This window comes from Acanthochromis polyacanthus, chromosome 21, assembly GCF_021347895.1.
Source record: "Acanthochromis polyacanthus isolate Apoly-LR-REF ecotype Palm Island chromosome 21, KAUST_Apoly_ChrSc, whole genome shotgun sequence".
In the NCBI taxonomy this organism is placed as follows: Eukaryota; Metazoa; Chordata; class Actinopteri; family Pomacentridae; genus Acanthochromis; species Acanthochromis polyacanthus.
In genome coordinates, this window is record NC_067133.1 from 27,178,668 (window position 1) to 27,191,201 (window position 12,534).

Here is a 12,534-nt window from a genome sequence, read left to right on the forward strand (position 1 = left end):
ATGACAGCTTTTTTTTCTTCGTATTTAATGACTTTTCATAATTTAATGGGGACAACTGCGTAAATATAAAATTTGTGATGATATGTTTTCAGTGTACTTCAAACATGTCGTATGCATCAGTGTTCTTTGGGGTCAATGTAACCCTCGTGTCGTCCTGCGGGTCAAAACTGACCTGGTTTAAAGTTCCAAAATGTGGAAAGAGTATGTATGTTTCCACACTGAAACTTCTGATGTTCACATTTTCAACATTTTTGGGAAATCTTTGAACATTTTTGGTGGAAAAACAGAAGTGCTAAAAATGTTTCTTGTTCTTAAAGAAAATATTAGAAGTTTTACTGATATATATATGTCATCACTTTAGATGTTTTTGGGATTTTTTTGGGAAGATTGCTACTCATTTTTGGAAAATATTTAAGAATTTTCTTGTCAACTTTGGGGGATTTTTTAATGAACTTTTAAGGGAAATTTTTAAGGATTTGTAATTTTCTTCCTGAATGTTTTGTAAATTTTCGGAAATTTGGGGGATTTTTTTTTTCAGACAAGGAAGCAATATTTTTTTGGTGACAGTAAATGAGGAAAACAGAAGGGTTAAAGAAAAAATATAAGAAATATCAACATTGTACACAGTTTAGATTGTTTTGGATGATACTGAGGTCACTAGAATATGCAATTTTCTAATTTCTAAAAAGCTTCAGGGTCCTAAACTTTTTGAAATTGTGTTAGTTTTTCCTGGGGTTAAATTTACCTCAAACATAATACAATTCTTGATAACAGAAATTGTTTTTCATTATATGTTACAGAGAACAAAAATATAAATTTGAAATAATATAATCCATTAAAACACCAAAAAGATATCTATTTCTGATATTCTGCATGTACAGAGTGACACAAAAAGGGAACTTTTTAACACTCTAGTAAACCCATGAGTGATGGAAGAAAAATATTTTATTCATAGTAATTGAAACCTTAAAACATGCCATTTAAGAAACAATGATGGAATTTTCTTTTTTAAAAATTACTTCCTGTAGATGGCATCCTCCTGTATAAATGCATTCTTGAAATCTGCTGTTGAGATTCCTCATTGACCGCTCCAACATCTCAGCTGGAATACTGTGAATTTCATCCTGAATTCTCTGTTTTAACTCCTCCAGAGTTCTTGGTCGAGTCGTGTACACTTTACTCTTGAGATAGCCCCCGGTAGATTACAAGAAAGCATTCGTACAGGAGGACGGCATCTACAGGAAGTAATTTTTAAAAAATGAAAATTCCATCATTGTTTCTTAAATTGCATGTTTTAAGGTTTCAGTTACTATGAATGAAATATTTTTCTTCCATCACTCTTGGTTTTATTGGATTGTTAAAAAGTTCCCGTTTTTTGTGTCACCCTGTATAAGCAGAGTGGATGGGGGGTTGTTGAATTGAAAGGTCTACTTAGGCAGTCAACAAAAAGACAAAGTACCTGACACATTAATTTGGAGAACAATTTAAATTCTAATCATTTTCTGGTGGTTTACATTGTTGGAGTCAAATTGACCCCAAGGATAGAAGATGTTGGTCAATTTGAAGGTAATAGGAGGGTTAAAGGGTTTGTAATGTTCAGTTTTCCTTTTGTGGCTTTGGATGGCTCTCACGCTGTAATAATTCCACTTCTACAGACTGGGAATCATCTTGACAACCAGTCTTTTTGATATATCCACAGGCATTCATGGTGCCATTTGCAAACATCAACCCGTTTTGCACTCACAGTCCCAGAATGTCAAAATCCCACCTCTGTGCTTCACTGTGGTCAGCTTCACACTAAAAAAGCTCGACTCCATCTAAGCCTCAGGTACTTTGGTATAATCTCAGATCATATCTAAGCCACGTTTGTTTGTTGTTTTTTTACATTTTCCTTTGCAGTCTCTCAGACGGTACTTTAAGCATTGCAAGTCTGTCTTAGTTCGTCTAGCAATGCTGTTAAATATGTAGATTACTGATGCAGCCCGATGGAAATTGGAGTTTTGGGACCCTCATTTTGAAAAACTTGAGTCAGCTGATAATGGATGCAAACAGTTTAGCATCAGGACTAAGTTTTGCTTCAGAAATGGTGAAACACACTTGGTTAAATTCAACTACACGACCGTCTTTATTTTTCAAGTTGCGTTTTGTTTTTCATTCAGTGAGCAGAACTACACAACATGCTTGTGCATAAGAGAGCTGCACAGTCAACGCACAACCGTACAGCACGGGTCTTTATTGATCTATTCATGAGAAATTATACATCAGAACCACAGGGAGGAGCTGGAAGAACGTGAACTCAAAACTGAGATACAACCTTGTTTAATCTAGAGTTTTATCCCAAAGCTCCCAACAACATGTTCATTTAAATACAGTCAAACAAAAGACGGGCAGGTGACGTCGCCGTAAGAGACAGAAGAGCTGACAGGGTTGAGGTGGGAAATGGTTTGGCGTCCATCTGCAGCACAAGGACTTCCTGTTTGTAGGGTCACCCTCTGTGGAAGAAGAAAAAAATACTCAGTTACAACAAATCATATGATCATCTAAGAAACAGAAAAGAGGACAGAAACTTGCTGTGACTTGCCTCTGTATCGAGCTATAGAACAGATTATTCATAAACATCCTTCTTGTCTGCGATGTACTGTACAATCTCCTCAGGAGTCATCAGCTTCTCTGCGTCTGCGTCTGGGATTTCAAAGCCTGCAGCAGAAACACACAAGTTAAAAAAAAAAAAAAAAAAAGAGTCCTGTAAACACTAAGGTGTTCCAAAACAAACAAAAAAACCCTTCAAATGGCAGCTGGCATAGACATGTGTTCTGTCAATTAAACTACATCTGTGCTGCATACAATCGAATCTATCAACCAGTTCTGCACTGATAAAGATCTGTTCATGAGCAAAGGGAAAATCACATATGTAGCCCTTCATCGGGGTAGTGATCATATTTGGTAACTTATGGTGTTATTCCTGCCTCTCAGTGAGGTCAAAAAGCACGTGGTTTTCATCATCCAATCAGCAAAAACCACTCTATGATACAGCACACTACATCGTGGCATTTGACCAATCAGAGGCCCGAAGGGTATCCAACTTTTTCTTTTCTCAGAACTTGGAAAAAAGTGGACTTGTGGTTCAGTCCTCTTCCGTATTTGCAATCAAAATGTCAAAACTAACGATGGTTTGTTGACGAAACTCACACATTGTGCTAAGTGATGATAAATACGTTTCTTGGAATGTCACAAAAGTAAAGAAGTCTTACATCCTCCAATAACACTCTAGGGTTGAAATTTTGAATTTCAAAGTATTTCAAAGACTGCAGTTTAAAGGGTTTTCATAAAAACTATCAGAATATTTTTACAACAGTTCATCAATTTCAAAAAGTACACGACCGTTGAAAAGTTTGGACAGTAATATGTGATGATAGAAAGCAATGTACTCTTGTCAGTTCCCTCATAAATCAACTTTGAATTCAAGCAAAGAATGCAGACATTTTTCCACATAAACACTGGATTTCCTCCTTCCTTTGGGCGATTATTGTCTTTGGACAGTAACTACCCATTATGTCTCTTCACAGCTAACGGACAAACAAACACCAGCGACACACCAAGTCATGGCCGAGCATTCTTCACATGCCTTAATGTTGAACAGAGGTCCAGACACATGAGGGGAAAATACCAGCGTAAGAATCAACATTTATTTCAAATTTGAAAAACTTCCCATAGGTTGGATTATTGACAGTGTTAGAGAGTTGCTTAGTGCTTCTTAAACCACAGTGACCCTACTTAAGGACACACTAAAGGCTGGCCACATCAACACTTATCCCTCTATCTAATTACCACAGGGGATCAGCTTCCAAACATTTTAAACACATTTCCTCTCATGCAAAATCCATGACAGCTATAGTTTTTAACCCTATAGAGCCCAGTGCAGTGCTACAATTTGAGTATTCATTTTTGATTAGCAGTAGATTTGAAACCAGACAAGCTACATCGATCATTCTTTTTGCATCTAAAATCTGGGGAGTTCCACCATCATTTCACACATTCACTGTGTCTCAGAGCGCTCTTTCGTTGCATTGATGGTTTGTAAAAATGCACAGTAAAGCGCACATAATAAAAATCTTCGCAAATGAGACCACGGATATTGTGCAACTTCATTGCATTTACAAATTTGAGGGACTCAGCTATGCAATTTCTGTATCTTGAAATATACGTGAAAAAACAAGGTTTATTGCACTTTTAAGCAATTTATTGTAGTAGTTAAGACAAAAGTCAATGCATATTATTAATATTTGGGATATAAGGGTTATGTTGATGTAAAGCAAATAAAAATGCTCCAAAAAAATTGCACTACAGTATGTAAAAATGTACAAATATGCCCTGGCAAACTTGCACAGTGGTAGGTCTTAGAGGGTTAAGCTGTGCTTGATGTCTAAAACATCAATCTGTAATATTTTTAATGCAGTATACTTTGAAACTCTAAAAGACTAGTTGCTGCTTAAAAAAGGTTTGCATGCCAGCTCTTACCAAACTCATCTTCCATGGCCATGATGATCTCCACCTGGTCCAAGCTGTCCAAACCCAAATCTTTCATGAAGTGGGAAGACGTCTGCAGCTGTAGAACAGAAATGATCATTTTACTCACAGAACAAAGGTCAAATAGTGGACAACTTTAATTAAATCATTATTGGCTAGATTGTTTACCAAGAGATAAAGTCATTACTCTATCAAGCTGCTGATGTAGCCTCAAAACAAAATACAAGTTTAACAGAGCATGCATTAGAATATTAGACAAAACATGTGACTCTGGCACTACTTTTAAGTCCACGTTAACCTATTTACTGGTTGTTTTAGCTCAAAGCAAGCAGGGCTGGCAGCCTCTCAGCTAACTTATACTCCTCCTCACCTTCTCTGGGTTGATCTTGTCGTAGAGCTTCAGTACATACAGGACGCGGTCTTTGATGGTTTCCAGGGTGAGAGGGGGCAGGTCGCCATACTGTCGGCACAGCACACTCACCGAGGGGGTCTGAGGAGGGCAGAAAGGATGGAGAATATGTCAGGAGCAGAGGTGGTGAAGGGGTGGGGTGAGGCACAGAGAGGGAAGACGGTGTGATCGAGACCTGAAGCTGTTTGAGCTGTAAGCTGAACTGCTACAAACTGTAAACAGGCTGTGGGACACAATTAGACCGATGTTCCAGCATCTGGAGGACACATAAGCACTTTAAAATGCACATAATCTTACAGTAAACTCAACATATATATGCTCAGCGGAAAAATAATAAACTTTTCAACATTTATTCTTCAGGGTTATTCTGTGGGGGGGCATTGCTTGAGTAGTGAGAGGCGGCTACATCAGAACCAAATCAGTGCATTAAGGTTAGGGTTTGTCTGGGCCAAGTTAAGCTACTAAAACACTAATAACTGGAACAAGCTACTCCAAGTTGTAGACTGAGTTCCAGATCATGTGAGGACGCTGTTTCTACGAATAAAGCTGCATATTTTTACTGCTTCTTAAGTGTCTGTGGGGAGAATATGAAATTTATTACTATTTTTTAATCAACATGTCACATCTCAAGTTAATTAAATTTTCTATGAACACAACTGTCTCGTGTTCCTTCTCAGTACTTGAACTTATGAATACGAGATATGAATAATGCATCATCTTTACTGTGAGCAAGAATCCACTGCAGCAATACGATTCAAGTTGTACCTTTCACATCATTTAACACCACCAGTTTACAATTCGGTGCATAACAGATATGAATCTATACCTAATGCTAAGCCTGGATTTGCTAAAGAATGTTAGTTTAAGCTTTGACATCCTAGTAACTGTAAAAGGGAGGTCATAGAGGTGTAAATACAAGTGTGTCAGTGAACGCACCAACTATGCTAACCAGCTAGCTGAGCAGCAGGAAAAACATGGCAGTTCTGTCACCAAAATTTATCGTTACAGACTTTCGTGGTTTTCAACCAGACTGTTCGACTGACAGAGATTTGTTCATATTAAAATAACCCTCTCCCAACACAGAACTAACACAGAACTTTCAGCGGTCTGTGTTAGCCGGACGGTTGTGAAAGACATCGGTAGGTCACAGCTAGGCCACGGCTCTTCAATGTTACCGGAGACTCACCCGGCTCTGGCCGAGCCACCGCGTCCTCCGGCTGTCTGCGGCGAACGAGAGAGGTCGGTGGAGGGCTGCTGTTGGGGCGGCAGCGGCTCTGACTGCAAGGTTAGCGGAGCAAAGCCTCAGCGAAGGCCGGGCGAAGGAGCGAACACACTGCTGCAGGACACGGGCCGCCATGACGGAGAGAAGCTACTGGTAGCAGCTGCCAGCATGTAAGGCGTAGAAGAAGAAACGGGGTCAAGGGCGGTGAGCATGCGCACAACACGAGCTGTTTTTAATTTGTAGTTTATGTGTGTTTTAATGTGCTTTTTTTTCTTTTATTAAGACATGCATCTTTGAAATGTGTTATTACAAAATAATTACCTCGATAAATGTGAGAGAAGAAGAATGTGAATAAAAGCGAGAATTCAGTCCAGGGACGAGCAATCGATCAACGAATCGTTTAAAAAATTAAATAACAGTAGGAGCAGAATACTTCAACATCCTTTACAACATGATGCGAGTAATACAGCTCCAGAAAAAAACATTCATTTCATTTGTTTGACTTACTGATTGCCTTGAACTTTTTTTGTCCCATATCAGAATCAGACTTTTTTTTTTTTTTTTTTTTTTTTGCACCCATTCACACACTTCACACACACAGTCACACACTGGTGGCGGAAGCTGTCCCGCAAGGCTAACCACAACCCACCAGGAGCAATTAGGGGTCAGGTGTCTTGCTCAGGGACACCATCAACACGACGAGCCTAGGATCGAACCGGCAATCCTCCGGTTGCAAGACGGCCGTTCTACCCACTAAGCCGTGCATTACTTAATATCCCAAAGACGGATAGTAAATGTATATCTTTGTTGTTGTTGTTTTGTTTTTAAATCCTCTGGTCTTATTGCCCTTGTTCTATGAATGCACAAATGATCACAGAAATATTTTTTTTCAGTTTTATTCATAGTCTGTAACAAAGTACTTTTATAGTTGAGTGATCTAAGATGTATTGGAGGGGAAAGGCAGTAAAGTTTGTACTCAGCTTTAATGGATAGTGAGAAATTTTTATCCTTTAAAATTTTGAATTTTCTGATAAAAAAAAACACAAATACAGAAGAAATTTACTGCAACACTTTATCCAACACTATAAGAACCCTGGCTAAAAGAAAATGAGATTCATAACTTAAACAGGAAATGACAAAATTGTGTTAATGAAAAATCCAAGGAAAAAGCCAAAATTTTAATATATTTATTGAAAATGCTGATTGAACACACATGTACAGAATCTACATGTGATCATCATTGAACACTTTAATTTAACAGATAATCAACATTGGCACCAGAACATGCATATCAGTCCATATTTTCATGTTTCTCCTGTGGGCTGTTGTGTGTCTTTGTGCCACTGCTTTCTTCCTGTGAACACACACTCTGCTGTGTTTTCTCCTCCAGGTTCCTCTTGATGATCAGCTCTTTCTCAGCCTTCTCCACACACTGAGCTCTGGCTGCTTTGATGTGGAGCTTCCCATCTGGATCCAGGTAGCAGGTGACGTCTTCAGGGTTCACATCTTCAGGCAGGTTAAACTCCTGTTTGAACTCCTGGATTCTGTAAGAGCGAAACCCGTTCTCATCCTCCTGTTTCTTCTCTGTCTTCCCGCTGACTCTCATCTTCCTGCCCACCTGCCTGACGGACAGCTCATCGGGGGAAAAGCCTTGAGTGTCCAGCGTCAGGCCAAAGTGCTCTCCATGTTTCTGCAGCTGGAAGGACGCTGGCTTCAGGGCTGTTCTAAAAGGCTCTGTCTCCTCCAGGATCTTGTGCTGAAGTTTATCCATGAGCTCCACACTGCTGCGTAGCTCCTTCAGGTTTCTCTGTAGGAGATCCTGCTGGTAGAGCAGAGGTCTGACCTGTGGCCACAGCATGCGAACAGGCCAGTACACATCCATGAAGGGACTGAGATCAATCTGGAGTCCACGAGAGAAAAGCATCTTCAGTGACTGTGAATGGTGCGTCCTCTAGCTGTGAGATGAAATGCTGTTTGTGGCTTTCTGTTTCAGTGGTGGGACTGTCTCAGCTTTTATACTTGCACTGGAAGAGCTCCAGAGCCTTCAGGAACTTTCCTGCTGTTACCACAACACTCCACTGGGTGCAGCTGTTTCCCAGGAGTCACTGGATCATTCCAGTTCATTCAAGAGGAAGTACAGAGATTTACAGTTTTTCTCCATTGGTTGGCTCATTTCTTGAAACCGAGATGACATTCGCAAAACACCTTGGACAAATACCAAAAGTAACCTGCAGCTGCTGACAACAGAATGGCATTTCTCATTGCTTTCATCAAATTACAGATGCTTTAGTACATGTCTCAGTTGTTTTACTGCATCTCTGTTTTGGTTATGTACAAGTAGCCTAAAGTTAGCACAGTTAACTCACATTTAGCACATTTTCCAAATGAATAGATATTCCTGATCTAGCTGAATTAGCTGATTCTCAGTCAAATGGTCGTCATCTCCAAAATGTGTCAGCATTGTTTCATTGTGTAAACCATCATATGCAGAATAGTTTGTTCAATTGTCAAAATTGGTTTTGAATATATTACCATATATATATATATGGTATATATATGTATATATATTTTTAAATACTTGGCAGTAAATGACAGTCAGGTGAAAGCAGAATTTGACTAACGAAGGAGGAGTATCCCATATCTCACTTGACCAATCAAACAGTTTGATTAGTTTTCTGACAGATGATGTCTATGATTGTGATTACTATACATATAGATATGTATATAGATCTTGGCCAGGACCTATATCATTTGCTGTGTGAACATGGAGGTTCCGGGCCAAGCAAATGTTCAAGGACAACTTCCCGCTCAGGCAAGAGGAGGAAGAAGAAGAAGAAAAAGAAGAGGAGGAGGTGTGAGAATGCGGGGTGGTGGTATTGGAGGAAGAGGCCGAGGGGCAAGAAGGTACCATGCTGTCCCAGACGAAATACGGGCCACACTCATAGACCATGTGGTCAACCACATCCTTACAATGGCAGAAGCTGGTCGTCGAGTTCAGCCTAATGTGCCTCGATCCACAGTCTCCTCCATCATTCAAACATTTCGGAGGGAAAACCGGTATGTATGAAAACGCGCAATTGTATGTATTGTGTAGGCCTACAGTACAGTAAAATACAACCTCAATATGATGTGAATTTAGACCAACACAATTCGATGCAAACTATGTTGTATATGTATATAACATGCACACGTGTATATTCGTGTATGTAGAAATTATCCTTGGTGTCTTTGTCTAGGATTGGAAAACAACCTTTCAGGGGTGGCAGAGGACAGCTGCTGAGTCAACAGAAGGAACAACATATTTGCAATTTCGTCATTACAAATAATGCAATTACCCTCGGACAAATTCGAGATGCAGTTATTGAAGACAACACAATTTTTCACAATATCAATACAATAAGCCTATCCACAATAGACAGAGTTCTAAAAAAAATCAAATGACAATGAAGCAAGTCTACGGAGTGCCATTTGAAAGAAACTCTGAGAGAGTAAAGGAACTGCGCCACCAATATGTACATGTAAGTTAGTTATTGTCAATCTAGAACTTGTGTAGAATATAGAACAATCCTATAGAAAATAATATTACTGATCTGTATTTTTATTTTATCTGTTTCAGACAATTATGGCACTCGAAGGGAATGAAACGCCTCACATTCTGGTTTTTGTGGATGAGGCTGGCTTCAACTTGGCCAAGGGTCGCAGGCGTGGTCGCAGTGTCATTGGGCAGCGGGCCACAGTGGATGTCCCAGGCCAGCGAGGTGGCAATATAACAATGTGCGCTGCCATATCCGAGAATGGTGTGGCCACTCACATCCCGAGCCTAGGCCCATACAATACTCAAAAGCTTCTGACTTTTTTGGATCAACTTTATACTTATCTAATCCCAGAAAACGAGAGGAACGACGAAGGACCTCACCTACCATGCTATGTGATTGTGTGGGACAATGTGAATTTTCATCGTAGCCCTCTCATTAGGGCCTGGTTTACTACCCATCCAAGGATGCTCATGGTGTTTCTACCACCATACTCTCCTTTCCTCAATCCGATTGAGGAGTTTTTTTCTGCTTGGAGATGGAGAGTGTATGAACACCGAGCTCAAGACCAGAGGACCCTGCTCCAGGCAATGGATGCTGTGTGTGAGGACATCACAGGAGATCAGTGTAGAGGATGGTTGAGACATTCTCGCCGTTTCTTCCTGCACTGCATTGCAAGGGAAACTATTCGCTGCGACGTGGATGAAAATCTGTGGCCAAACAGAGAGCAGCACATTGATGATGAAGAGGAGGAGGGTGACCAGGAGAGGGAGAATGACCGTGACCAGTAAAAGAATTATAGTAATTGGGAAACTTTATTTACTCTGGGCAATGATTTCTTTTGTTTGTTTGCTGTACATGTAGAATAATTGATTTAGTTATATATTGAAAAATATAGAAGAACCTTTTGTTTGAATAAAATTGAGCTTGTGTCAAAACTTTGGAACCTGCTCTTACTGAGAAATACCTTTTTTTGGCAGTTTTACACATATATCTTCTGTAATAGCTAGACCTCTGCTACAGTGACAAAACAGCTAAGCATTTTGACTTGCAGTGCTCACACAAGGCCAAAGGGACAACACATTTTGGGGGCATTGACTCATTATATGACAAGGAAATTTAGTTTTGACATATGGCTAAACTGTTTTGACAGAGATATGTGTTTGTGCAGCTTATCCATGGTGTTATGCTGAGCATTCCAGGTTTATTCTGGCAAAAGTTCAAAGTGACTGCAAATGAGACAAAGCAATTGAGAAGGATCTTTGCAATTTTGGTGGCACTGACATTTCACATGAGAAAAGGACTAATTCTGAAACATGTATGAACAGTTTTGGGAAAGGTATGGGCTTTTGCTATTTATCTGAAATGTTGTGCGAAACTGTAGGTCTGTTTGGCCAAATGATCTTTTAGTTTTGAAAATGTCATCTCGGTTTCAAGAAATGAGCCGAACCAATGGAGAAAAACTGTAAGATTGTATGTAACTACGTGATATAATGAAAGTCACGCATCATGCAGATGTCTTTTAACATTTATTTTCTCCACAGTCAATCGACACCATGAAAACTGTGAAAATAAAGAGCATAAAAACATTTCAGATATACACAAAGTTTCACAAAATCTGTCTCTAATTAGACGGATTCCAAAAATAAGTCTTTCAAACGGGTTTTCTGTCGTTAGACAAGCCCAATATTCTAACTTGAGACAGCAATATATTAAACTATGCATACAAAGCATTTTAACTAATAATGCCAACAGACATGAGACAAAAATGCAAAATAATTATGTTTTTTTTTGGCAATATCGTTTCCTCTCTGGCAACGTTGGCTCTCTGCAGCCGTATTACAGTCCCACAGGTGTGCCTTAAACTAAACTGTAGTCATGCCATTCTCTATCAAGTAAACACTGAAATTACATTTTAAATCAATCATCAGGTTTAGAGGTGTACATTGTCAAAATTACCTTTCTTATTATCTTATTTATTGTGCTTTCAATGATCACATGAATTCAAATATTTATGAAATGATGACAAAAAATAATAACCAACTTCATACTAAAAATCTCAAAATCATGGTCTTTTTTGACAGTTACACGGTATCTGTGAAATATTAGATCAATATCAAGCACTTCACAAAAATGGAAAAATATGCCCATATTTTAAGAATAATTCTTTGTTATATTTTGAGAATGAGCCATTTTGAAACAGGCTGAAAAAAACAGGCTGAAAGTGGGGGTGATGGTCAATTTAAAAAATATGCTTATAGTTTCAAGTTTCAAGACATTTATTAATCACAAACACAATTATACACAGTAGAAAGCACAGTGAAATGTATTGAGCACCTGTTCCAGACCGAAAACAATGACAATAAATAAATAATAATTAATATACATATAGATATTAGTTATAGATATAAATATCTATATGCAAGGTGAAAGTAAACAGGATAGCGAACAGAATTTGCAAGTTTACCTCAGAATTTATTTGATGTTTCAAGCTGTATTTTCACAGATACCTTTAGAAATATTTATATTTCATGCTATAGCATTTTCAGGTAAATTGGAGATGGTCAAATGCAAATTTAATGATTTGAGATGAGATGACAAAGAAATGTGAGCCAGCTGATCCACAGCATCAGAAATATAAAAACTGTTTTTTATATTACAGACATCCTCAGAAATGACCCAAGAAATTAATGTTATCAAATCTTATTTCAGTATCGCAGACTAACTATTTCAATTTGGATATGAGTTGCTTTTTTTTCTTAAAGAATGCTGTAAATAGCAGAGTCAGTTGCACATTCTGACCAGTTGGGGGCGCTGATGCTTCAATTCAACGTTTGCCAGCT

At 38.8% G+C, this 12,534-nt stretch overlaps 2 protein-coding genes across 3 annotated transcripts in view; both read right to left on the reverse strand.

Annotated features, from left to right (window-relative positions):
• Positions 1-6,339, reverse strand: part of ndufab1b (NADH:ubiquinone oxidoreductase subunit AB1b) — a 144,076-nt gene extending 137,737 nt beyond the window's left edge. The window contains exons 1-5 of one of the 2 annotated variants that reach the window (XM_022208531.2): positions 6,123-6,337; positions 4,898-5,017; positions 4,519-4,606; positions 2,582-2,697; positions 2,102-2,492 (exon numbers count right to left, since the gene is read on the reverse strand). In XM_022208531.2, the coding sequence (XP_022064223.1) occupies positions 2,606-2,697; positions 4,519-4,606; positions 4,898-5,017; positions 6,123-6,293 (471 nt within the window). In that variant the 5' untranslated portion in view covers positions 6,294-6,337 and the 3' untranslated portion in view covers positions 2,102-2,492; positions 2,582-2,605. Of the gene's footprint in view, positions 1-2,101; positions 2,493-2,581; positions 2,698-4,518; positions 4,607-4,897; positions 5,018-6,122 lie in introns of those variants that run through there. The other variant, XM_051941463.1, reaches the window with a different exon arrangement.
• A 252-nt stretch (positions 6,340-6,591) lies between these two features.
• On the reverse strand, positions 6,592-8,082 carry LOC110961065 (heat shock protein 30-like). Its single transcript, XM_022208529.2, has one exon. The coding sequence runs from the start codon at positions 8,080-8,082 to the stop codon at positions 7,450-7,452; it is 633 nt and encodes a 210-aa protein (XP_022064221.2). The 3' UTR covers positions 6,592-7,449.
• Positions 8,083-12,534: the final 4,452 nt, after the last annotated feature.